The sequence below is a fragment of the Eptesicus fuscus genome, chromosome 22 (genome assembly GCF_027574615.1).
Source record: "Eptesicus fuscus isolate TK198812 chromosome 22, DD_ASM_mEF_20220401, whole genome shotgun sequence".
NCBI classification, from domain to species: domain Eukaryota; kingdom Metazoa; phylum Chordata; class Mammalia; order Chiroptera; family Vespertilionidae; genus Eptesicus; species Eptesicus fuscus.
The window spans coordinates 43,604,615-43,631,547 of record NC_072494.1 but is presented as its reverse complement, the minus strand read 5'-3'; the positions used below and the strand labels follow the sequence as shown (position 1 = coordinate 43,631,547).

General features: G+C 64.0%; 1 protein-coding gene across 1 annotated transcript in view; it reads left to right on the top strand.

Moving 5' to 3' along the window:
* The window catches only part of DDR2 (discoidin domain receptor tyrosine kinase 2), an 81,030-nt gene continuing 54,097 nt past the window's right edge, over positions 1-26,933 (top strand). The window contains exons 1-2 of the mRNA XM_054711795.1: positions 1-151; positions 24,638-24,738. Of these exons, the coding sequence (XP_054567770.1) occupies positions 24,657-24,738 (82 nt within the window). The 5' untranslated portion in view covers positions 1-151; positions 24,638-24,656. The remainder of the gene's footprint in view (positions 152-24,637; positions 24,739-26,933) is intronic.

Sequence of the window (26,933 nt, the reverse complement as noted above, 5' to 3'; positions counted from 1 at the left end):
CGCAAAGGCATCTTGCATCAGCCCCGTGGATGCGCGCTGCCGCGGGCCGGCGGAGCGGGACGGCCGTTCACACCCAGCCCTCCCTCCGGGCCGGACGGGGGTTACAGCTCTGTCCGCGGCTTCTGCCCACCGTGCGCACTCCTGGATGACCGTAAGTTCTGCGTGTTTTTTTCTTTCCTTCGTTTTCTTTCTTTTCCGCAAACGCAAGCTCTGACTGTGCTTCTGGCGTCTCCGTCTCCGGAAGAGTTTACAAAGGAGGCCCGAGGCGTTCCATCAGGTGGGGCCGGGCCGCTGGGCTCCGGGAACGCAGGCCTCCCTGCTCCGGGCCCTGGCTCTCGTTCCAGGGAGATTGGGAGAGCTGCCTGGAGGGCCGGGGAGCCGTGGCCGGGAGGCAGGCCTGGCGGGCGGAGGCGCTGGGCGGGAGCGGGGCTGGCACTGGCCTTTGAGGCCCCAGTTTGAGAGAGGATGTTCCCTGGTGCTTTGTTTTGGGGGCACCTCGGGCAGAGGGGTGCCTCGCCCTGAGGTTCTGTGCGTGGGGCCTGCGTGGACGCGATGGGAAAGCCTGGTCCCCGCGCTGGCCTGGCGGCGCCCCCTTTGTCCCAGGCCCTGGGGCTGTTTGCCTTGTTGGCTGTGGGACCGCTGAGTCGTGGCCGAGGCTCCGGAGTCCTATCCACGGGCAGGAGCCCGTCCAGGGGCGGACCCGCCAGCCATTTCAGGCGGGAGCCCCTGCGGGCGCGGGGCCTCAGCACCATTTTGCTGGCGGCCTGGCCGCAGCGCCCTCCCAGGAAGACGCCCTCCCCGGAGAGGCCTGACCGGCTCTGGCGTCACCTGCCTGGCCCCAGGCTGGGGATGAGCTGGTCTGAGTGGGGCCGCCGCTCCCCGCCCAGGGTGTCCCTCCGGCCCAGCTCCACGGAGCGCTGCGGGCAGCACCGTCGGACGCCGTCAGTGAGCAGGGTGCTGAGGCCGCGCGGGGTGCTGTCTGTGGGTGCCCTGGGCCGCGTGTGGACCCAGACAGCGACCCCCAAGTGCTCACAGCACCCAGGCTCCGCTCAGAGCTCCGAGGTCGCGGCCCCACCTTCTGCAGGTGGCGGGGGCGGGGCGGGGGGCGGCTGAGAGCGGTGGGCCAGCTGCCGGGAGTCTGACGGCCCCTGTCCTCGCTGTCGCCTCCTCTGGCTGAGCCGCGGCCACGCAGCAGGTGTAGGAACGAGGCGACGTGTGTCTGCCTGGGCCATGCTCACTCCCCGCATCGTCTGGTCCACAGAGAAGAGCCTTGTCCTCTCGGGATGAGGACTCGGGCCCTGCCGCGCGGCTGTGAGAGCGCGGGGCGCCGGCGGGGGCTCGTGCTGGGCGCCCCGTGAACGCCTCGGTCCCGCAGAGCGCCCGGGAGAGCCGCCGGCCCGGTGGGCAGCGCCGGCCTGTGGGGGTGGCAGCCGCGCCGCAGGTGCTGCTGCTCTGAGAGGTGCTGGACGTGGCCGCGCCTGAAGGCTCTGCAGGGCCTGCGCCCCGTCCGGCGGGCGGTCATGTGAGCAGCCTCGGCCGGGGGAGTGCCGGCCCGAGGGGGCGCTGGGGCGTGTGACTGACAGGGTGGCCTGTCTCCATGGCCACCTCCTGGATGGAAGCCGTCCCTGCTCACGGTCCGTGTCCCCAGGTTTCTATCTGAGCCTGTGGCTGGCGTGGCCACGACCCCTGCCCCCGCTGCGCCCCGTCCCTGCCCCGCAGTGTCGCTTTGCACAGAGGGGTCTGAGGCGCCGGCACCGCCAATGGCTTTTGGAGAATTGTTGATATTTGGTTCCAAAAAGTATCGAAACATCCGTGCCGGGAAACCAGGCGCTTTACCGCCCGCTCCTCCGCGCCACGCTCGGCACTGCTCTCACCCACAGCCCGGCCGCTGTGCGCGGGGACGGGCGCCCGCATCCAGGCCCTGGGGCCCCTGAGGTCCATCAGCTGTTGTCACCCACGATGCCTGAATCCGCTCAGCCACCCTGTGGGGCGGCAGGCGACCTCTGGGGTGCAGCTCCCTGTGGTGGGTGCACGGGGCTGGGGGGGCAGGTGACAGCGTGCGCGTCCAGACCACGCCGTTTCCTCGTCAGACCCGGGACCCCCTGCCCTGCCACCACCCACCCTTCCCACAGCAGGGCACCCCCTGGCCTCTCCCAGGTCCCGGAAGTGGGTGAGAGCGGGGGCCCCGAGTGTGTGCTCCCCCGGGTACCCAGGCACCCCCTTCCCAGGAGTCAGCTCCTCAGGGCAGTTGGCTGCTGGGCACTGAGCACAAGCAGCCGCCCAGGTCTGCCCCCCGCTGGGCCGCCCACCCCCCCAGCACGGGCGCCTGCTCCCCTGCATGTGGGCGCCTCCTCCACTGCCCATCTCTGCCCGCTGGGCCTCCACCTGCGTTGGCTCAGGCCCCTGTAAACAGGCAGACCTCAGGCTCCACCCCGGACGGCAAAGAAGGGCGTTTCTGCCTGGTGACCAGGGCACCTGGATCCAGCCACCTCCCGCGGTGACTGGTGGCGTCCTGCCTGCATTTGGGGCCTGGAGGACCACGCGGTGTTTCGTCTTCACTCAACAATGGACTCTGAGCGGAGAACATGGTCTTGGGAAGGACCCTTGGAAAATCCAGAGACACAAGTTCAAACCTCCCTTCGCAGACCGTCGCGGCTCCTGGGGGCCGGAGTGCAGGAAGCGCAGCTCCGTCTGTCGGGGAAGAATGGACACTTCCCGGGGGCGGGGGGACGGGGAGGCTGTCTCCCTCCCTTTCCTGAACGAAGGTGGCCGGAACTAGCCAGGTTTGAACGCCTGTGGCCCAGAAAGGAGTTGCGTGGACGTGGCGTTTCTGCTTCACTCCGTCCGAGGCTAACGGGACTCACTCCCGTCGGGCAGCAGGTTTCAGAGCATTGACCGAGGGCGGGCGCCAGCCCCGCTTCTCAGACCGCCTGTCCGCCTCGGGCTCCCGTCGGCGCTCTGCTCGCCCGGTGCCGTCTCCGTCCTCAGGCAGCGCGTTCTCCACGTCCGAACCCGCTGCTCTCGCTGTCGCAGGCCCTGTTCTGGGCCACGTGCCCGTCACGTGCAGCCGGGCTGCCCATCGCGGCCGAGCTCTCGCCACAACTCGGCTACGGAAATGGCCCTTCTCTCAGACGAAGGACGAAGCTCTAGTCCTGTTTCCAGAGTCAGCCAGTCCAACGCCTGCCCCAGGTCTCCTCTCACACCTGCAGGCGGCTCTCCCTCGTGGAGCGGGGGCCCAGTGTCCCCGAGACCCTTTCGAGGAATCCACAGGTCACCGCTGTTTTCATAGCAGCACTAGATGCTTTTGCCTCTCTCTCTCCCTCTCTCTCTCTCTCTCCCTCTCCCCCCCCCCCCCCCCCCCCCCCCCCACGAGATGACGTGACATGCGCTCTCGCAGCAAATTGAATCCAGAAGCAGCGGAGACTCGTGTCCCAGTGCCGCCCTTCTCGCTAAGTACTTCTGAAAAGACGTATTTTTAGAAAAAGTCATTATTTGTGTTAACACGCAATTGTCATTTCACTGAATTCGTAAATTCGAACTCTCAGTCCTCAGTGTCTGCTTCGGAATCGATGACGTCATGAGCAGAGCCCTCTGACAGCCTGCGGGCCCAGGTGGGTGTGAGGTCAAAGGGGAAGAAAATGGGAATGAGGCCGAGTTCGTAATGAAGCATGGAGCCCGGTCTGGGTTCAGTGGTCTAGAACGTTCTGAGGCCTGTGGCCCGAGGCAGAGCAGCTGCGGTAATTAAGGAAACCGAGGCCAGCTTTCCTTTGGAACCAGGTCCTCAGAGCATGTCCTGCGCCTGCTGACGGGAGAAGGCCCGGCCCCCATGTGAGGTTGGGGTGATGGCAGGAGGGGAACCAGGTTCGACATGACCCTCAAGCCCCCACTGGCCCTGGCTGGGACTCGGTCAGCGGGCCCCGCGCGCGGTGCTGGGACTCGGTCAGCGGGCCCCGCGCACGGTGCTGGGGCTCGGTCAGCGGGCCCCGCGCGCGGTGCTGGGGCTCGGTCAGCGGCCCCGCGCGCAGTGCTGGGGCCGGGCTGGTCCCGGAGTCTGGAGTCCGGAACGCAGCCCTGAGGGAGGAGCGCTGTCCCTCGTGCCGGCAGAGAGGGGGGATCCCAGCACGGCCCAGATGTGGTTCCTCACAGCTTCTGCAGTTTTCAGAGCGAAGATTCCAGAAAGTGGCTGCGAGCTCGTGCGGGGAAGGCTGAGTCCCCAGGGGTTCCTCCTCACTATCCAGACTTCCTCCATTTGCCTGTTCATTATCTAGGGACCCAGCCCCTTGTCTCCTTAGCCACCTTGTGGGAGAAAATATTCAGGTGCCCTTGTCCCCCAGACTCCTTGAAAGGAATTCTTTCCTCCTTTCCCCTCTCCCTCCCCCGTCCTTCCCCTCCTCTCCCCGCAACAGGCTCTGGATACTGCATCGCTAAGACGTCTTCGCCGAGCCTCCATGGCATGCATTTCAGCATGAACAATTCGTAGCTACAGTTAACCACTCCCCAGAAGGTACTGCAGGCTCCTCTGTTACATGAGATCCCCAAACATTCACTGAATCATTCCGCTGTACCTTTCAGAAACTGTCAGTGTAGTCTTCCTTCCCCGGCCACTCCATTGTAAGTGACCATTCCAGAAATTACTACTGCGCTGTCCAAGGCATGTGCTGTGTATGGCCTGGGCCGGGAGCCTGGTCGGAGCCCCCAAGGCCCAGCGTGGGGCCGGGAAGTGCCCGGGGGAGTCCCCTGGGGCCTTCTGGTCACGGATCCAGGCTCAGTCCTCTCAGAACGAGGAGAGAGTGCCACTCGTTTCCTGCGTGTCATTAACAACAGGTGTCAGCATCTGACCTGGAACACGGAGGGAAAGCTGAGACAGGCTGGGCCCAGGGCCGCCCCGCGCCCTCGCCCCCTCTCCCAGCCTCAGGCCTTAGGGGACGAGTCCGGCTTCTGCGCCACCGTCCTGTCTGGGCAGGGCTCTGTCTTGGGTCCCACAGCACTGAGCGCTCCTAAGTCCGCAGAGCAGTCCTGCCCGGGCCCCTCGGGACCTTAGCACGTCCAGGGGACTCGGGCTGAGGCTCAGGTGCCACCTCCCGCGGGTCCCCTCTGAGCCCTTCCCTCCGGCATCCTGTCCCATTTCCTTCTGTGTCTCTATGGACGGAAGGGGCCACATGCTGACCTGACAAGCTCAGGGGAGGCCTGCATGGCGGTCTTGCAAACTCAAGAGACCTAGAGTCACCACAAAGGATGGTCTGAAACTAACCTTTAACTAAAGCAGTGATGGTGGGCAGTTACATCCTAGGCTGGCAAGGTCAGCCTTTACCTTAACGGAGCCTATCTGTCTTTTTGCATCTATGATAACATCCTTGAAATGTCTGGGTCACTTGTAACTTGCCTTTTTCTGGAGCCCCTGGGGCACAACCTAATGTGCTGGGCGCCAGGACAGAGACCACAGATTCCTTCATTGTTACTGTTATCATGTTAATTGTTGACCGTTAACTGCCCTGCACCGACCTAAGTATGTGCCTATCATTTTACTTTTTATACAATCCCAGGGGTTCCCCCCCCCCCCCCCCCCGCTTTGCTTTCTCCCGCCTCTCTAATCTATCACCAATGGATTTCCTGTAACCCACCTACGTCCCTCCTTTGATTGCAATGGATAAGAACAGATGAAAGACCGCCATTCTCTGGAGCGCTCTCTCTGCTTCCTGGCAATTGTCGACAGTTTGGCTCAGATCAACTCACAACAGTTCTTTACGGGTTTGAACCTCTTTGTCCCCGGGCCCCTGTCACCCTTCCTTCCCCTTCATTGGAGGGTGGCTCCCGTGGCCGAGGTGACTCCTCTGTGAAAGGAAGGGCTTCAGAGTTTCCCGCAAGAGCCATCACTGCACCCGTGTCTGTGCCACGTCTCTCGGGTGGACACCCGGTCCAGGGGTTGGCTGGTGGGAGGCCACGCGGGGGCTGGGACTGAACAGCGAGTGTCTGCTGTCTCGGAGTGGGCCCCATAGGCTGGCGGGAAAGGAGACAGCGTGGTCGTCGCTGCACAAACCTCAGGCCGGGCGGTTGGATCTGTGCCGGTGACCATGGAGGAGGCCAGGCCGGGCCGAGAGCATCAGGAAGAGCTGATAATGTTTTTGTTGTAAAACTTGACTTCCCAAAGCCTTGGGCCAGTGCGGAAGCCTCTGCCTTCAGGATGAAGCACCAGACAGAAGTCCAGAGAGCCTGAGAGGCTGGGCCAGCAGCGGGAGCGGGGGGGGGGGGGGGGGGGGGGGGGGGGGGGGGATCAGAGGGAGGGAGCTGCAGGCAGGAGTGGTCCCCGAGGACGCCTGGTAAACGTCACATAAGCTGGTCTTTTCCCCACAGTTGAATTTTATGGAGAATTTTCTTTTCTTCAAAGAGGAAATATATTTGTAACTAAGAAAATATTGAAACAGAAACTCCCTGCGTTCAATAAAAACTCCGGTAATTCTATGTGAGCAACACAGCCCCAGAACTGTGACTCAGTGACCGTGCCCGTCCATGCTGTTTGAGAGGGTCACTGCTGGGTCTGCTCAGAGGAAACACTCCCAACGGGACGCGTGCGGCACAGAGACGCAGCCTCGGGGCGAAGCAGACGCCCGGGCTGGGGAGAGGAACAGAGTCTCCGCCTTTAAAACGACGGTTCTGAGGATTTTAGATTCACTGAAGTTACAAGTCACAAAGTTGTATAAAGGTATTCAACCAATTATGTAAAAATGCACGGGAAAAACCTCGAATGAAAACGGGTCAAGGTATTAACCAGGTTTGATTTCTGGAGAACACTTTCGGTTCTTCAGCAGAGGGAAGTGTGTGAGGGAGCCTGCATCCCTTCCAGGCAGGCAGGAAGGAAGGGGTGTGATTTCTGTGGAAGGGGCTGCCTCCCTTCCCGGGACTCAGAGGCTCTTTGCTCTTGGAAGGTCTGCCCGGCTCCCAGCGGGGTCATCACCACACGTCAGTCTGCTCCTGGGGACGAAAACTGCTCTTCGCGCTCTGCTCCTCACACGTGGATCTCGGGCATGCGTGGATCTCCAACACACGTGGATCTCGGGCACATATGGATCTCTCTCCAGCACACATAGATCTCTGGCACATGAGGATCTCTGAACACACATGGATCTCAGGCACACGTGGATCTCTTTCAGGCACACATGGCTCTCGGGCAAACGTGGATCTCTGGCACTCATGGCTCTCAGGCAAACGTGGATCTCTGGCACACGTGGCTCTCAGGCACACGTGGATCTCTGGCACTCATGGCTCTCAGGCAAACGTGGATCTCTGGCACATGTAAATCTCAGGCATACGTGGATCTCTGGCATATGTGGCTCTCAGGCAAATGTGGCTCTCTGCACACGTAAATCTCAGGCACACGTGGATCTCTGGCACACGTGGCTCTCAGGCACACGTGGATCTCTGGCACTCATGGCTCTCGGGCACACATGGCTCTCAGGCAAACGTGGATCTCAGGCACACGTGGATCTCTGGCAAACGTGGATCTCTGGTATCCGTGGCTCTCTGGCACATGTGGATCTCGGGCACACATGGCTCTCAGGCAAGTGTGGCTCTCTGCACACGTAAATCTCAGGCACACGTGGATCTCTGGCACACATGGCTCTCAGGCACACGTGGATCTCTGGCACTCATGGCTCTCAGGCACACATGGATCTCAGGCACACGTGGCTCTCAGGCACACGTGGATCTCTGGCAAACGTGGATCTCTAGTATCCGTGGCTCTCTGGCACATGTGGATCTCGGGCACACATGGATCTCTGGCACCTGTGGCTCTTGGACAAATGTGGATCTCTGGCACACGTGGATCTCTCTTGGGCACATGTGAATCTCTGGAACACATGGATCTCTGGCACACGTGAATTTCTTGGGCACACGTGGATCTCTCTTGGGCACACGTGGATCTCTGGCACACGTGGATCTCTGGCACACGTGGATCTCTTGGGCACACGTGGATTTCTGGCACATGTGGATCTCTTGGGCACACGTGGATCTCTCTCTGGCACCTGTGGATCTCAGACACACGTGGATCTCTCAGACACACGTGGATCTCTCTCAGACACACGTGGATCTCAGTCACCTACGTGGAATGGAGCTCTAAACCCTTGGTTTTCTGTCGGCATCTGTTAGACTCACACCCAATTGCGCTCTCTGGCTTCTCTGCCACACTCCCTTTCTGCTCAGTCAGAGCCCCGCTCAGAAGCACGGCTCCACCTGGGGCCCAGCTTCCTGTTTCTGGCCCTCTGCTCAGCCCAGGGACAGCACGTACCACCCAGCCCAGCGGGCTAGGGCCCTTTCCACGTGACAGGTGGATGGTGCTGGGTGGACACTTCTGGATCTTGGATGGCACACTGTGACCTGAGGGAGGGTGACAGCTGGTTGCCACGGCTCCCTGCAGCTCTGAAGCTGACCGTGTTCCGTCACTGTCCCCGATGTGCGTCCACCTGTCTGCACCTGCCTTGGGTGCCGCGATGTGTCCCCAGCGGTTCCAGTTCGCAGCGACTGTACAGTCCGTTGGCCACTCGAACATGCCGCCTCTTATCACAACCACGGCGTGCGCCAAGGACCTACGGGGAGTATTTGAATAAAAACTCAGCGCTGTGGGGAGATCAAGGAAATGCCGGGGAAGAAGGTGCAAACTTTCCTGGTGCCGGCCTGGGGGCCACGCAGGGCAAGGGGCATAGAGGCCGCCCACAGCATTTCTGGGGACCTCGGGAAGCCACACCCGGCCTCAGCTCATGGCTGTTCTGAGTCTCCGGACTGTTCTTTTCCCGACCGCGGCCTCCGCCCCTTCAAGTTCCTACAGGCTCCTCTTCCTCCTTTCTCACCACAAGCCCTCTGTCCACGTCGGCTGAAGAAGAGGTCGGCTGAGAAAGGTGAGGGTGTGCAACATGCTGCCAGGCCCCGCACGCGGGAGGAGGGCGTGTCCAGCGGGAGGAGGGCGTGTCCAGCGGGAGGAGGGCGTGTCCCAGCGGGAGGAGGGCGTGTCCCAGCGGGAGGAGGGCGTGTCCCAGCAGGAGGAGGGCGTGTCCCAGCGGGAGGAGGGCGTGTCCCAGCGGGAGGAGGGCGTGTCCCAGCGGGAGGAGGGCGTGTCCCAGCGGGAGGAGGGCGTGTCCCAGCGGGAGGAGGGCGTGTCCAGCGGGAGGAGGGCGTGTCCCAGCGGGAGGAGGGCGTGTCCAGTGGGAGGAGGGCGTGTCCAGCGGGAGGAGGGCGTGTCCCAGCGGGAGGAGGGCGTGTCCCAGCGGGAGGAGGGCGTGTCCCAGCGGGAGGAGGGCGTGTCCAGCGGGAGGAGGGCGTGTCCCAGCGGGAGGAGGGCGTGTCCAGCGGGAGGAGGGCGTGTCCAGCGGGAGGAGGGCGTGTCCCAGCGGGAGGAGGGCGTGTCCAGGCCAGCCTCACAGTGGGGCTGGCTGAGGGAGGGCTCCTTATTTACCCGCTGCCTGGGAGCGCTCGCTTCCTTCTGTTTCTCGCTAGCTGCTTACAGGCAGGAATCTTGCCAGTTCATCTTTGCAGCTCTTTCTGGAACCTACTATGGTGCACACGCAGGTGTTGGTGCTGGGAACGATGAGTGATGGAGGACAGGCACGGCGAGGGCAGTGGGGCCGTGTGAACTTGGGTCTGCGGTTGTGGTCAGAGCCGATGACGGGTCATCCATTGCTCAACAAATCTTCGGGGGGACACAGTGCACCCCAGCAGTGCTAGATGGTGAGGGGTACTCTGGGGCAGCAGACGCCTCGTGGGTTTGTAGGAATATGGCAGCCGAGACGGGGCGGACCCGTCTGATTTAAGCGCCTGAGGAAATACTTAGGGAAATGCAGTCGAGCTGCTTTGGGGTTCACGTGACACACCAGCACGGGGTGGTCCCTTTACATGTGCTCCTTGGCTCACGCGTGCCCAGAGGCTCTGTGACACAGGCTGTGCAGGCGCTCTGGGCTCCCCACCCGGGAGACGGACACACGTCTCCTGCAGGAGAAAAAACACAGCACAGAGTGGCCGATGCCCTGCCCTGGTCACCAGCAGGGACGGGGCGGTGGGGCGCGGGAGGAGGTGGCGGCTGAGACCCCAGGCGCCTGGCGCCGGGGCGGGGGACTGCATTGCTGGCTCGGGAGAGGAGGGGTGAGCGGGGGACAGGTGGCCAGTAAGCGGGGTGAGGGGGGAGCGGTGTCACACAGGTGGGCCTGGCGGTGCGCAGAGGGCGGGGGCAGCGGGGGAGGCACAATAACTACAGTTTTGAACAAAAAGAACTGAGATGAGATGACCCGAGACAGGAGAGGGAGAGGAAAATGTTCCCCACAGGAAGGCAGCGGGAGCGCGGAGCCGCCTCAGAGGGAGGACACGGAGGCGGTGCTGAGACGCCAGGGAGAGGACCCAGGAGGGAGAGGCTCGGGAGGGCATTAAAATGGGCACCACCTCAGCGACGCTCAGCTGTGACCGTTCTCACTCGCGGAAATCGCTCGATGACGCACTCACTCACCCGAACGCTGCTGCTGTCCTGGGCGGAAGGAACGAGGGGGTGGACACTTCCCAGGGACGTGGGCATCACAGCCACCTTCCCTGATGGCCACGCTGCGGCCAGGGAGCCCGACCCTCCACCGCGTCCCGCGCAGTCCCCGCAGGACCGGTCCCTGAGCCGCCCGGTCCGCGCTCGCCCGCAGCTAAAGCCCCTCGTCTGGCGCGTTCCCCGGGAGCCGGGCGCCCTCGACGGCGGCCTCCGCGCACCCACAGGAGCTGCTCGGGGTCTGCGCTCGGCCAGGCCAGGCCGTGGAGGCAGAGGCGGCGGCCGGGCAGAGCGGCCAGCGTCCCCGAGGCTCCCGGTTGGTGGCCACATTTTCCCACCGCGTGCCCCGTCCTTCTGGCCGGCCCACGAGGCGCGTCTCCAGCTCCCGTCCCCAGTCAGGCCGCGCCTATGAGCTTGTCCCCTCGGCCTCTGCCGGCCGTTCTGGTGGTTTCTGGTCGTGTTTGCACAGCCACCCGCAGCCTCGTGGCTGAACCCACGTGCTCCGCATGGCACATGCCATGCTGTCCTTCCACGCCCCCAAACGGCAGGGATCTCTGTTACCTGCATGCATGTTATATGTACACATGTCATGACACACAGATTCCCGCACACTCTGTTTCTTAATTAACTGGCTTCATGCTTTGATGATGCTTCTGAGTGAGAAAGACTCACATAGACAAGTCCCGCCCCTCGTGTGACGGCAGCGGCCCGTTCCCCAGCTCTCCGGAGAGCGGCCTGCCCCGCGCTGACCGTGAGCTTGGTCCTCCGCCCGGTGGCACGCTGACTGGCCCCGGGAGTCTGTCCCCCTGACACGGAGCCTCTCAGAGACTCGGACGCGCGTGAGCTGGGCTTGTCGCCGGACGCTTGTGCGGGAGCTCTGGGCACAGAGTGCCCGGACCCACTGGCTCCACGGCAGTGTCACGTCACGCACGTCCTCTAGTTCCGCCTCGCACGCCCTGTCGGCTCTGTACGGAGAGATGGAGGCGTTCATTTTGTGGATGCTACAATGAGCACAAATGGGCTGTCACATTCTCTGCCCTCAGAGAAAAGTACTGCATCCTTGCAAGCTTTGGGGGAGGAACTGCTCGGGGCGGCTTTGGGGCTGGCTGTGAGGACTAGTTGTGTCTACAGTGGGAGAACTTCTGTGTTGGAAACACCCTTATGGGGCAGGACTTGCTTCAGTGGGGCTTTGGTGCCTGCTCAGGAGGAGGCAGCCGTCCCGGCCAAGACAGGCGGCCCGCAGCGAGCTCCTCTCAGCCGTGCAGACCGGCTCCGGCTGGAGGAGAGCAGGCGCAGCGGTGCTCAGGGACGCACGGGGAGAACTGCCGTCCGAGTGCCTGGCTTGTGTTCCCCTGGTGGCTTGTGAACGGGTGAGGGGTGAGGCGGCTGGATTCATGGAGCGTGTGCTTCATATTTGTGCATGGCCAGCTAATTGCCTGCTATCTATCTATCATCTATCTATCATCTATTTAGCTATCATTCTATTACTATCATCTATCAATTGATCTATCTTCTACCTATCTACCTATCTATCATCTATTTACCTATCTATCATTCTATCACTATCATCTATTGATCCATCCATCTATCATCTATCTACGCTGGTCCTATTCAGTTACATACCTGACCCCACAGTGAATGATGAGTATTTAGGGTGCACATACCAAGCATTGGTGGGGTCATGGGGGGCTGTTCTTGGGGTGCGGAGGAGCCACGTCCACGGTGGAGGTGAGCATCGGTCCGCATGCACGGCTTCTGACAGGAAGAGCGTCCTGCTGACTGGACAGGTGACTGTTTTGGGAAGTCTGATGGCCTGGCTCCCGGCGGCCGTGTGCTGCGAGTGGGAGGGCTGGGAAAGGCTCTTTGCTTTGGACGTGTGCCAAGTAGCTGTGACCCTGGGAACGGGAGCTGGGGTCAGTGTCCCGCGTGGATTAATGTGTTTCTCCAGTGAGAGCCAGAGTGTGGCCCGCAGGGCGGCGCTTCGGCCTGCCCCCGCCTGCGCTCGGCGCCTGGGCTGCCTGGCCTCACCGGGCCCGAGAGGTGACGGTGTTGACTGAGGAGGCGGCCGCGGCTCCCAGGCTGATGTCTCGCGGGGTGGACGGTAGTTCCGTGAGACGTGAACCCCGCAGACCTGCCCTGGAGTTGGAGCCGGAACCAAGGCCGCGCTGGCCCCGTAATCTGTGTGATCCTTGGTTTCAGTCTGTTTGTGGGAAAGCACTGAGGCCCCATTTCTGTGAGCAGTTCGAGCTGCGTGTGGGTCTGCACAGGCGTCCATCCGTCGGGGGGCTCTGCCGTGACGCACACGGGAGGGCGTCCAGGGCGCTGCTGGCCTCGGTCACGGGGAAGCTGTCCGGGCTGAGCCACTGGCCCCGGGACACTGGCTGGAGGAGGTGCCCTCAGCCCTGCCCCCGCCCGTGGTGCCCGTGGCTCTCGTCAGGGGCTTGGCACCTGGTGCCTTTGCTGCCGCTGGGCATGGAGGCCAGCCGGGGTCTCCACAGTGTCCTGCCGCCACGTGCGCTCTGCGGTGGCGGGTTCCTGACGCAGCCCGGGAGGCCGTGGTTCCGCGTGTCTCGGCTGGTGTCCGCTGCCCTGGGGGTGGGCCGTGGCTCCGGGGCCAGTGGCAGGGTGTCCCTGCTCAGACATAGCGAGGGACACGGCAGCCCCACCCGCCGCGTAGCTGAACCGACAACGCACGTGAGTCCATATGGATGTGCCGTGTGTGCTGACGCTCTACCCATCGAGCCAGACCAGCCAAGGCGGCAGGGTGGTTTCGAGCTGTCGGTGGGATTTCTGGAGTGGGTCCTGCCCTCACTGCCGCAGTCACTCCCAGAGAGCAGGCCGTTCCGACGGGTCAGGCCCAGGCACGCCGTGTGGCGAGGGTGTCACGGGAGACAGGGATCGGCACTGTGGTCGACATGCCCACCGGGGAGCTAGGGACAGGAAAGACCTGAGGATGGCCGCTGGAGACAGGCCACTGCGGGCAGGCTGGCTAGGGACACGGGCACGGGACACGAGCGGCACAGCTGTGTGCATGTGGGGACACGGGACACGGGACACGGGCGGCACAGCTGTGTGCGTGTGGGGACACGGGACACGGGACACGGGCGGCACAGCTGTGTGCGTGTGGGGACACGGGACACGGGACACGGGCGGCACAGCTGTGTGCATGTGGGGACACGGGACACGGGACACGGGCGGCACAGCTGTGTGCGTGTGGGGACACGGGACACGGGACACGGGCGGCACAGCTGTGTGCGTGTGGGGACATGGGACACGCGTGGCACAGCTGTGTGCGTGTGGGGACACGGGACACGGGACACGGGCGGCACAGCTGTGTGTGCTGGGCCTGTGGGGACCAGCACCTCCGTCACCGAGTGGAAAAGGCTTTCCCGAGCGGGTCCGTGAAAGGGGTCTGGTGTGGGGGGTGTGCTTGGAGCGGAGCCCCCTCCGGGGACCCTGGGACCGGAGGCACAGAGAGGAAGAGCCGGCCCTCCCGCGGCCCCTCCTGGCGGCTCCGTGGGCTGGGCCGCGGGCGTGTTGTTTGGCTGGGACTCCTTCCCTTCGGTTTCCTTCTCCGGGGCCCGTTTCAGGGGCTCAGGGCCGAGCAGAGCCACTGGCCTGCATCCCGGCCGCATGGCCACGCAGGCGGGGTTTGGAAAGACCGATCGGGGCCATGGCTGGGCGCTTGCTGGGCGCCGGGCGAGCTCCTTCCCAGGCCCAGCCGAGTAGCAGCTGGCAGCCCACCCTCTGGTTTGGGGCCCAAACCACTGCCTTCAGGGAGGTCCTCCCCCTCCCCCTTCCCCCCTCCCTCGCCTCCTCTTCTCCCCTCCCCCTGCCCCTCCCCCTTCCCTCTCCCTCCTTCCCCTCCTCTTCCCCCAGAGTCTGCAGCTGCCTGCCCTGCCTGCGTGTCCCGACTTCTGGACCTGAGGCCCATTAGCTGCCAAGCTCCATGCCCACTGGCTGGTCCCCAGCAGCCCCTGTGCCCTCTCCTTGCTCGCTGGCCCCGCCCTGCCTGCCCGGGGACTCCCGCCTCCGTGGGGAGGTGGGTGGGTGCCAGCCTTTGGAGTCTGCCTGCCCTTGGAGTGCTGAGCCACGAACCCGTGGACGGGCTGCTGGTTGGAGCTCCTCTTAGAAGAGGTGGAGGCGGACGCGGCGTTGGGAAGAACTAGGAACCCCCTCCCAGCAGCGGGCGCCGAGCCCCAGCCCCACGCCTGGCTCTGCGCGGAGTCTGGACATGCTGGCCGTCCCACGGGGACGTCTGTGCTGAAAGCCCAGGCCCCCGTGTGCCACGGAGCCGCTGGCTCTCACGGGGCTTGTCCACTTGCAGGCGCGTCGGCCGTGAGACCGGCTGGAGGGCTGCGACGTGACGGTCCCCACGGCGCGGTGGGCTTGGCACTGTCTCTCCGTGCCCACGTCTGTTGGGCTCACTCAGAGCAGAAAACAAAGGCAGAACTTACTCCTGTGAGGCCATTCACTTCCTTCCCACGGAACCACTCACTGTTTCCACCCAGTCTGTCCACGTGAAAGGCCAGGTTTGGTCTATTGCTGGGCGCACATGAGGGTGAGAGCCGGTTCCACGGTGACGTCCTCAGAAGGAGAAGTTTGCTGAGAAGTGTGCCTCTGCAATACGCAGCGAACACTCCGAAAGGCCCCTTCCCCTGATGAGCGTCCGGCTCCCGACTGCAAGCCCAGCCATCCCGACAGCACGCTGCTCCGCGGCGGCCCCTGGACCGCACGGCCGCAGAGGTGGGTCCGCCCTGGGGGCCCGTGGCCTTGCTCTGAGCAGCTCACGAGGTTCTCGAAGCTGGCCCTGCGGGCCCTCGCCTCTTACCTGCGGACCCTCACCTCTCACCTGCGGGCTCTCACCTGCGGACCCTCACCTGCGGGCCCTCACCTCTCACCTGCGGGCTCTCACCTGCGGACCCTCACCTGCGGGCCCTCACCTCTCACCTGCGGACCCTCACCTCTCACCTGCGGGCCCTCACCTGCGGGCCCTCACCTCTCACCTGCGGGCCCTCACCTGCGGGCCCTCACCTCTCACCTGCGGGCTCTCACCTGCGGGCCCTCACCTGCGGGCTCTCACCTGCGGGCCCTCACCTCTCACCTGCGGGCTCTCACCTCTCACCTGCGGACCCTCACCTGCGGGCCCTCACCTCTCACCTGCGGGCCCTCACCTGCGGGCCCTCACCTCTCACCTGCGGGCTCTCACCTGCGGGCTCTCACCTGCGGGCTCTCACCTGCGGGCTCTCACCTCTCACCTGCGGACCCTCACCTCTCACCTGCGGACCCTCACCTCTCACCTGCGGACCCTCACCTGCGGGCCATCACCTCTCACCTGCGGGCTCTCACCTCTCACCTGCGGACCCTCACCTGCGGGCCCTCACCTCTCACCTGCGGACCCTCACCTGCGGGCCCTCACCTCTCACCTGCGGGCTCTCACCTGCGGGCACGGCTTTCTGTTTGCAGCCCAGCTGGGCCCTCGCTGGATCTCAGCCGTGGCGCCCTGGCTGCCAGGACACAACTCCCGCCACCGCGGGGCGCGTGTCAGCCTGAGCAGGGCCTCTCGCTGTGGCAGACCCTTGGCCTAGACCCATCCGGACACTCACGTCTGTGCCACATTCCTCTCCAGGGACCCAGGTGCTGGGCATCACGCAGCCACTCCAGTGCCGTCCCGGACGCTCACCCCTGGGGACCGTTTGTTCCGGGCAGCGGGGACCCTGGGGCTCCGGGACGATATGGAGACTCTGAGCCCTGGGTCGTTCTCCTGGCATTGCTGGCTGGGACCCTGGGTGCACGCAGGGCTCCCCGCAGAGGCTGAGCCGCGTGCGCTGGGCGGTCCCTTATTGAATGTACATTAAATACGTGTACCACGTGGGTGGAATATACATTCTCTCCAAAGTGTTAGAAGCACTGGGAGCCCAGGACTCACGCTGGGTCGGGTGTGTGACAGCCGCTGGGAGGCGTGTTCCTGAGGAAATGCAGCTCCGAGGGCTCAGCCAGAGGCCGCGGTCCCCACTGCCAGGGCAGGACAGCGTCCTCGCCTCCCACTGCGGTGTGAGCGGGGGCGGGAGCTGGATGGCGGCCCTTAAGCCATGGTTCCTCCCCGGGTTCTGTCTCTCACGCATTTGCCAGGAAATGAGGCGGGACACGCGCTGGACAGCATCAGCTCCTGCTCCTGCTCGGCTCAGGACGGACGCCGAGGCCGATCAGGGCGGGGGTCAGGCCCTGGAGGGACACGGACCAGGCAGCCTCCGGGGACGGAGGCGGACGCCTGAGCAGCGGGGCTCCATGCCTGACCCCAGGAGACGCGTTCTTCCTGCAGCTGCACAGTTGGCTGCAGTGTTGTGGGAAGGCGATCGTTTTGCCCCCCAGCTCTGACTTCCGTGGGAGCCGAGCGCCGCCCTGAGCAGGGTCGCTGCAGAGAGAGCGTTGTCCTCACCTGCCACGCGGCCACCGAGTCCGGCCAGACGACACGTGCACGGAGCGCAAGGCGGCGTGGCCGCTCTGTGTCAGCGTGCCGACCGGGGAATCGCGGGGTGCCCCGTTGCGTTCCTCCCGCAGCACAGCCCGCCTCCGGCCTCACGCACGCCGCTGGGTCGCACGGCCTATCCAGGCCCGTTTGGGTCGTGGCCCTCCCTTCCTTCCTGGTGGGTTAGTCCTGCCCTTTTCCTTTGGGGCTGTCTGCCTCTCCCATCGGCTGGAGCAAAGACAGACTCTCGGGCCCCTCTTCCCTCCAGCTGGGAAGCCTCACGGACCAGTGAGCCCACGAGGCCCCCGCACATAGAGCCATAGTCCCGGGCGTGTGCCCATGTCCACCAAGCGGTTCATGTGTGGCCCCCGCCCAGCTCCCGCGCCTGTGCCTGCTGGTCTCAGAGTGTGTGGTTTGTGGGGCTACAGAGGAGCTGCTTTGACATGCAGTTTAAATGTTGCCTCCTAACCCGTCAGCCTCACGCCTCCCATCCTCTCACTCGCGACCACACTGTTCTCTGCTGCGGGTTTTAGTCCGAGGATGCCGCTGCCCGTGGCCCGGAGGGCGGGGCCCTGCAGGCTCCGCAGCGGGCGGGGTCCCAGGGCGGTGTCGGGTGGCGCAGGGCCCCCACACTCAGAGGAGCAGCTGCGCAGAGGCTGTTTCCACCGAGCACTCAGCTGGCAGAGAAAGGGACGTGGGGTGGCGTCTCTGGTCTATAGTGCGTGCGTGCATCGTGTGTGCATGTATCGTGTGTGCATGTGTGCATGCACGTGTGCATTGTGTGCGCATGCATGTGCATGTTTGGGTGTGCCCATGTGAGTGTGGTGTGTGCCTGCACTGTGCACATGTGTGCGCACATCTTTTCCTCTTTGCCACCTAGCACGTTGCTGGCGTGCAGAAGGTCAGTGGCTGCTGGCTGCCGCGTGTGTATAGCCTTCGCTCCTTTGGAAAGCGGGCATGTGTTTAGGGGAAGAGACGAGTGAGGCCTGGGGGATGGAGCTGGGGAGCGGGGCTTCGGGGTGTCTGTGAAGGTGGTTCCCACACGTAAAGCGTCATGCTGAGTGCCGCGGTCCCTGCAGCGGGCGTCCGGCCCGGTCCCCGGTCGCAGTGTGTTTGCAATGTGCTACTACAGGCGGCACCAAGCAAGCGGGTAAAAATGGAACAAGATGGAGTCGTATGAAAAAATTAGCTTCCGGTCCATGGTAGAAGGTGATTGACACGGTGAGGAGCTGGGGCGGGGTGAGATTGCTTGCTCGTGGTCCCCGTGGGAGGGTGGTGGTGTGAGTGCGGAAGGGCTGGGTGGAGAATGAGTGGTTCTGACCACCAGCCGCGCCACGGGTGGCGGACTGCCCCACAGCCACAGGCCACGTGAGTTCCTTCCTGAGACCGAGGTGGCGGCGGCGGAAGGGAACGGAGTCTGCGCACCTGCCGGCCATCGACTCCGCTCCTCTTCCCGCTCAGTGGCAGGGGCGGCCCGAGGCGCTCACCATGAGTCCCAGCAGGCCTGGGGGCAGGGACCAGGAGTCCCAGGTGTTCGGGTCCCAGCGTCCACGTCCCTCCTCCCAGCCCCAGCCGTGCCCACATCTCCAGCTCCCCAAACCTCCTCCGGCCCCCGGGAGCTGCTGGGGTCCCTGTGAGATCGTGACACCGTCGGGCACGGTCCGGCCGCCGGGTGGCTGTCCCCACAGTTACTGCTGAGGAGGGTCCTGCACTGACTTCAGACCTTCCTGCCTTTGTCCTGGTGCATGTGTGTGCGTGCGCACGTGGGTGTGTGCATGTGTGTTCATGTGTACATGTCTGACTGGGAAGGAACTGAGAGCTGGGGAAGGGTCGCCCACAATATTGTCACGTCTCTGCCACGGCCTTCCCTGCAGAGGCACTCGGCGGGGCATTTCCCAATCTGCGGGCTCCAGGGTGCTGAGTGCGGGAGCTAGGTTTGTGGGGGCAGCACACGGGCCTGCTTCTCATCTGTGGGGCCCCTTCACCCAGAGTTCACACTCCAGGGATGTCTGCGGAGGCCCCCAAGCCGTCAGGGCCGTTCCCAGAATGTGAGGGCCCAGGGGGCTCAGGGGGAGCCGAACAGCACAGGTGCTGCTTCCAGTTGCCTTGTGGGGGCGGCCGATGCCCTGAAGACTCGCCGGCCGCGGGGAAGCCCGAGGGAGACTGTCCCCTCCACGTTGCCCATGGCTCCATCCCGACCGAGTGCGGATGCCTCCCAGGCCCGGGACCGGCCCCCTTCTCATGAGGCCTTTGGCGGGACCCCTCGGCCTGTCCGTGTGCCAGGGGTGAGCACAGGTTCCTGCAGCCTGGGCCGCGGGCCTGCCCTCTCTGCCGGTCCAATCGCTGCAGCTGGGCCTCTGTCCCGGAGTGACCCGGTCCTCCCCTGACAGGCGCAGCGCGTGGCCACAGCGACATTCCCTCCCGATGCGGCGCGTGGCCACGGGACGTTCACGCCAGTGCGGCCGGGGCTACTGCAGGCCGGCGTGGCTTCTCCTCCCCGGGGCCTGCGGGCCGTGCGGGGAGCCGGCGGCCACGGGCTCTGTGCGGTCGCATGGAAGCCACGGGGCTCTCTCGCTGTGGCGCAGGGCAGCCTGGCCGTGGCGGGCCGTCTTCGGGGCAGGAGTGCCCTGGTGCTGGGCCCGGCAGTTTGGAAGCAGGGCCAGTGGGTCATGGCGCCAGGGAGGAGCTCCATGCCCACCTCCCCACCCAGCAGGGCACCCAGCCGTCCAGGGCCGCGGCCGGCTGCGCCGGGCACAGCCTGGCGAGGGCGGCGGGCCAGCACTCGGTCTGCATGGTGCCGCCCCCCGTGCTGAGGTGCCCACCTCTCCTCGCACTGGCGACCCCGGGAGGCTGAACCGACCGTGTGTGCGGTTTTACATCCTCACTAAGGGGGGCCTCAGCTTGTCCGAGTCCAAGGTCACAGCCCTCCGTCACGCAGACCCTCCCTGCCCTGCGCTGCCCTGGGCCCCCTCGGCTCCAACGCCCGGCGGCACCCGCTCCCTGTCCCCTGCCCTCCCGCCCTCACAGCACCCTGCTGCCGGCTCACCATCGCCGCGGCCCTTCCTTGGTGCCCGCCCCCCCCGCCCCGTTTAGTTTCACCGATGACACCGTTCCCTGTCCCACCCACGCCGCAGGGTGTCTGGAAGTGCTCTCCACCCGAGGTGAATGGCGTTGGCCGTCTAGAAGCGCCCAGCCTGCGTCCGCTCGCGCCTCAGACGAGGGGCACTGTCGGTGGCCCCGGCACTGGGCGAGCCTTCGCCTTCAGGAGGCCCAAGCGGGTCACATGAGGGTCTCTGTGGGCCTCCGCGGGGACAGAAAGCAGGGCCCCTCCCTGAGGCTCTGGCGGGTTCGCGTGTCTCGGTGACAGAGACATCGCCAGGCCCCTGAGCGGCTCCGAGCCCCTGCGGACAGGCCTGTGCCAAGTAGCCAGCAGCCTGAGGGCCGGCGCCCAGGGGCCCACACACCACCACATGGAGCCCGAGAGCCACGCTGTCTGGGCCTCAGCTGGGTTCCTGGGCGCCTGCCCTCAGATGGAAGTGGGGGTGGGGCGGGGGGGGGGGTTCCAATTCTCGGGCTCAACGGCAGCGTCAAGAGTGTGCACCTGCCTGAAAGCCACCCCAGGTGTCCGGGGAACTGCGCTCTGGTTGGAAGAAGCCGTTCCCGAGACGAACAGGCCTAAGGAGGGAGGCGTGCCGAGGGCCGCAGGCAGGCGGGAGGCGGGACAGGCCGGCCACCTCTGACCGGCTGGCTGCCTGGGGAGACCACCCGCCTCCGGCCCCTGCCTGCCTCACCTGGACGAGACAGGACTGAGAAAGACGGGCTCTCGGGTCCGTCCGAACTCGCGTGGTGGTGGCTCTATGACCTTGAGGACGGGCATCCCTCCTTCATCATCGCCAAACGCGCTGACCGTGGCCCCGCCTGCCGACCTTCCCAGCTCCGTGGGGGCGCCGCCCAGGTGCACGGGGTCTGTGGGGCCAGGAGGAGTGATGGGCAGGTGGGCAGGGCTCAGGGGCGGGATGACAGTCCAGGGACGGAGCAAAGTATTCAGGAAGGAGCCGGGATGCTGGCCCCGCGAGGCTCGGTGGCCGTCCGGGGTCTCGGCCCGGGGACACTGGGCTGCAGCGCAGGCAGCTGATCACTCCGCTTGGAAAAGGCCGCTGCCTCTGTCCTCCCCTCGTCCCACTCATCAGAGAGGGCGTTAGGTGTGACCCCTCTGCTTCCATGTGGACAGCACGACAGGCAGAGGGCATCACCAGGCATGGTCTGTGCCCACCCCCTGAGGGGCGTGTTGGTGGTGGTGCCACGGCACGGGAGACCGGAAGCTCTTGCCCCCGCTACCTCGGACAAGCCCTGGTTGTCTGCATCTTACAGATGAGAGAGCGAGACAGAGGGAAGCACAAAGCAAGGGGCTGGCTGCTCCGTCCCCTCTGAGCAGGGAGGGTCACCTCAGGTCACGCGGCACGTCCAGCTTGGACACCTAGGGAGGGGCCGGGCCTCGCAGGGAGAACGGGGAGTGAGGAGGCCTCATCACACACTTGAAAAGCAAGAAAAACCTGGAGGGTGTTGGGGCAGCTATGGGACATGTGCACGGGTGTTTGCACATGTGTGTGCACGTGTGAGCGTGTGTGTGTTTGGGGCTGTCTCCTGCCCAAACCGGGCCCACATCTGCACACTTGTCTGCTGAGTATTAATTCCTCCCTGCGTCCTCTTCCCCTCGGTTGAATCTGAAATGAAAATGACTCAGCAGAAAGGAAAGCCACACCCTGATGCCCCGAGTGAGAGCATGCTCGGTCCCCACCAAGCCCTCGTCACCATGGGCTCCGGCCTGGGCCCTTCCGACCCGTCTGTTACCTCGGCCCTCCCTCAGGGAGGCCGGCTGTGGAGGTGGAGGTCCCACGGGGCCACGCGACCTTCCTGGAGGGCAGGCCCTTCCTCTCTGGCCCCGCCACGGGCTCGGGAGAAGGGTCCTGCAGGGGTTGGTGACTGGTTTTCAGATCTGGGGAGACCAGCGGCTGCCATGCCGGCGTGCCTGCGCTGGGAGGGCAACCTGGGTTAGCACGCTCCTGCCTGAAGGTCCTGAGAGGGTTTGCTGCTGGAAGGCACCGCCCTGGTCCTTCGGGAAAGTGGAGACCTGTCCGTTGCGGGGGACTCCCTGATGGGGGGAGCAGACGGAGCACGCGTGCCCTCTGGATGCGATGTGCTGCCTGAGGACTGAGGGCCGCCCGTGGGGGTTCGGCTGTTCCCTAGTTCAGCTTCAGAGGAAAAGACGGTTGTTCATGTTCGGACTTCGGGGCGAAAGAGAGCGCTGTGCCTGGGGCATTGCTCCAGGGGTGTGAGGCCACCGAGGCGCCGGGGCTCCCCTTCTGTTAGGACAAAGGCCCCCAGGATCCGCTCCCCTGCCCACTGCTCCCCACGCTGCGTCCGACTGGACCCGGTGCTGCTTCTGCAAATAAATGAAGTTACTCTGACAGCTACGCCTCGAACGCACTTCCCTGTGCATCTAAACCTCCACCTCCATCACCCCATCCAGCCACCACCTATCCATCTGCCTAAACACCCAGCTGCCGTCCGTCCTCTCTCCGTTGCCAGCTACAATCCACCCACCCGCCGCTTTCACCTTCCTGTGATCCGACTCCCTATCAGTCCTCAGCCACCTCGCTCATTCTGTACGCGCACTCACTGCCGCCACGACGCACAGACACCAACTGTTTGGAGACAGAGCACCGCCCCCCTTCCCCGCCCGCCCCCCCGCCCCCCCCCTGCCGCCGTGTCCCAGGGGTGGGAGCTCCCTAAGGGAAATCTTCCCCAGTTTTGTTATTTACAAAATATTGCACCAACAGTGCTCAAGGGTTCCCTCTCTCCACACCCTTGCCTACATGTGCCGTCTTTTATTTGTATATTTTGGAACAAAAGCCGTCCGAACAGGTCTGAGGCGTTTCTTGTGGTTTGGACTTGCATTTCCTGATGACTAGCGATGCTGAGCATCTGGAATTATCTGCTGGCCATTTCTGTGTCTGCTTTGGAGAAATGTCTATTTAACTCCTTAGCCTCGGGCCGTTGGTTTGTACTTTCGGGGCTGGTTGTGGACGCTCTGCTCTCACACGCTCTGGGAGGTCGTCTCTTGCAGACGTTTGGTTCCCAGAGGTTTGCTCCGTCTCAGAGGCCGCTTTTCGCTCTGCTGGTGGCTCCTTCGCGGCAGAAGCTTTTGGTTTGTTTGTTTTTGTTGCCTGTACGTTTGCTGTGATATCAGGTCAGTGCCAAGACCACTGCCATGCGCCGTTCCCTGTTTCCTTCTGAAAGTCTGAGAGCTTCCGGCTTCCGTGCTGAGTCGCGTCCGCGTGGAGCAGGGTGCGGCCAGCCTCCCGCGCCTCGGCGTCCCTGGCTCCCTTCCTGAAGATCACTGGGCCACGGCCTGGATGGGAACAGGAGGAAGACCCTAACAAACAAACACAGCAAACCACCGGCGACCCAGCCACCCTCTGCTGGGCATTTGTCCAAAATGACAGCAACGGGGCCTGAGGGCAGCCGGCACACGCATGTCCCCCGCAGAGCTGCTCACAAAGCCACGCGGTGGGGCAGCCGGTCCCCGGCGGTGAGTGAGTCAGGGCCACGTGATGTCCACGCAGCGGAACACTGTTCAGCCTTAAAAAAGGACCGTCAGCAAGGCCCACGGGTGGACCTCGCGGGCCTTATGACACGAGCCAGTCACAGAGACTCACGCCGCCGGCTGCCTGCTGTTGGTCCCGACACCGGCCAGCTCCCGGGGGAACGTGGTTGCCAGGCGGTTGCCAGGAGCCGAGGAGACAGAAGGTCCCAGAGCGCTGATGTCCACGTTGCGCATACGGTCCCATCTTTGGCCGTCGGAATCTTTCCGTGGTTTCTGGGTCCCTTTGACACCCCCCCATTTTGTGGGTGTAGCTTCCTCAACTTCCGACACCGGAACTCTCCAGGCTCGTCTTGCCCGTCTCCTGCCCCGGCCCAGAGCCGCCCCGGCCAAGGCGCCCTGCTGCCTGTTGGCGATGGTGTCAGACACAAGGTCTGCGCAGGGAGCTTGCTCTTGGCTATTGGGGTGCCATTGCTCCTCACCCTGTCAGCTGACAAGGCGAGGAGGCGTCTGTGTGCGTACCACCCGCGTGCACACGCGCCCACAGATACGTCATTAAGGTGGACGTGGTTCGTGCCGATGCCGCCGCTCCGATCCCTCGCCGCTGGTCTTTCTGGGGGACACGCACTCCCCAAGCACCGGCCCCGGCGCCGAGTCAGGGCAGGGCTGGCCTCACATCATTTCAAAGGCAGACAATGAACATCACGGAATATTTTCTTTGGTTTAATGTTGGCATTAGTATCAGAATTATGAAAATATTGTAAGTGTAAGTTTTACTGTTTCATCACTCACCGTTTGGGTAAGTATTAACCTCAGGGCAACTTTGTTTCCTGCCTATAGTATGAGCATCCAGTCCCATGAGCGTGTGAATGACAGTGTGGAAGTCCCACATTGTGTGACTATTGCGTGTCCATTCAGCTCTCAGGGCCTACGGTTTGAAGCTCTCAGTACAGAAACCAGCGCTGTGGAAGCAGGAGCCTCGGGCAGTGTGCCCTGGTGTCGGCACGCGCACTCACACTCTCCTCTCTCTCCCGCGCCCTCCGTGGGCTGCCTGCAGGTCCCTCGCCGCCTCTGAGATGGCCCCGGCCCCCAGGATGCCCTCGGTGCTGCTCCTGTTGCTGCCCATCTGGAGTTCTGCACGAGCTCAGGTCAACCCAGGTAACAGCGCCGCTCAGCGGGCCCGGCAGGCAGGCCGACGGGGCAGGCGGCGGGGGGGGGGGGGGCACAGCAGGAGCAGAGGGGAACCCACTCCCCACTGGGGAGAAGCACGGGGAAACCTATTAGAGAGGGGGTGGGGCAGCAGCCACGGGCCGCTCAGGCCCGCGCTTGCCCCGGTGGATGTGCGGCAGGCCCTCCTTCCTGCACGCACGGCGAGCTCAGAAAGCAGCGTCTCCGAGGAAGCTCTCAGCCCCCATGTTTTCATTACATGCATTTTACACTTCACATTGACATAGACAATGGTATCACCTGCCTGTTACCACGGTGATGCTGCCTGGCCAGGGGGTGACAGTTGGGCCTGGATGGACCGTTCTCTGAGTTCCTCTTGGTCCCCCACGAACCTGAGGCCAGCTGGCCCTGCCCGCCTCCGTGGCCTGGCTCTGAGGACCAGGATGTGCCCCGCAGCTGGTGTGGGTGCATGGCAGTGGAAACGACTTGGCGGCCAGAGCAGACGCGGGAAAGTGTGGCATCGCCTCGGCCAGCCTGTCATGGGCCCGGCCCGGGGTCAGAGGGCCAGGGCACGGAAACCACTCGGGGGTGCGAAGAATCAGGGCTGTGTCCGCACTGGCCGCCGATGCAAACCTAGGAAAGCGAACAGGCCAGGTGCTCCCCGGGGGACTCGGCCCGCGCGCCTGGGCCCTCAGCCCCAGGTCAGGAAGCGGGGCCGCGCCCACGCCCACGGCCCGCGCCTCCTCGGGGCGGCGTTTGCTGGCTGTGCGCTCCGTCAGGCCTTCAGCGCGTGGAGTACAGCGAGCGCCTGGCTCTGCCGTCCGAGTGTCTGATGTCGCCGTGCTGCGTGCAGTGGGGCCTGTCGTGCCGCGTCATGTTGAGTATCGTGTGGTCGGTCCACGTGGTGGAACAGGGCGTTCCGGTTCGGCCGTTACACGTGAAGCTCCCGTGACCGTGCCGTGCAGCCTTTCGTGGGCGTGTGCGCGCAGTTCTCTTGGGAGTGGCCGCAGAGTGGAATGTCTGGGTTCCGTGTCACCCGTGACCGTTTTGCACACTGCCGTGGGGTTTTCCCCGGCGCCTTTGTCTGTTCGCCAGCCGCGCAGCGTGAGGCTTCTGCTCCGTCCGCACTAGGACCTGAGAGCGTTTTCATTTTCTTACTTTTTATTGAATTTACTGGGCTGACACTGGTTAAAAAATCACACCGGTTTCAGGTGCACAATTCCACGACACACCGTCTGTCCACTGTGCTGTGAGTTCACCGCCCCGTCAAACCTCTGCCATCACCACTCACCCCTGTGCCCCCCTCCCCTCTCCCCCCTCCCCTCTCCCCTCCAGAGCGCAGTTTTACGTTGTTCCCCTCACGTAGCACGAGAGTCACTTGTGAGCATGCTCACCCTTTCTCCTCACAGAAATCCCACCTCCATGGGACGGGCTTTGTGCCGCCAGGAGGGTCATCGACGGCACCTCAAACTCAGAGGCCTGCTGAGCGATCGCGCCAGGCCCTGGCTGTGCTGCGGAGAGCCCAGTGTGGGCCTCAGGTCTGAGGGCGGACGCCTTCTCTCCTGTCCTGTTCCCACCGGGGGGTGGGGCGGCTCCTACCGCACAGACAAACCTGCTGTTGTGATTGTGTTGGGACAGCTCTGATCTCCAGGAAGAGCCACTGTGAGTGACAGAGGCACGGTGCTTGCCACTGGGTACACCCACGAGACGCGGGCATGAGGGCTTGCACAGCTGAAACGAAGGCGCAGCCTCAGGTCAGAGGCCCGGCTGCGGCGGGAGCAGGAGCGTAACCCTGCAGTCCCCGTTTCTAACGAATGATCTGTATAGGAACACGGAATCTCTGTGTGTGTTGTGTGTGTATGTGTGTGCATGTGTATGTATGTTTTGTGAGCGCATGCATGTGTATTTGTGTGCGCATGTGTGTGGTGTGCATTTGTATGTCCACAAGAGTGTGTGTGCGTGTGCATGCACTTGTGTGTGTAGACTTGCCATGGCCTGAGCAGAGCCCTGGGAGGGAGAGACCTCCTGGTTGAACTTCTCTCCGTGAGTGCTGCCAGGCGTGCGGGTTGGCTCTCTGCGTGTGTGCTGCCGGCCTCGTCTGCCCTGAGGGTGCTCCGGCGTCCGTCCTGCCAGTGAAAGGAGGGCTCCATGGAACACGGAAACGCACCTGCCCCTTCAGCCCCTGA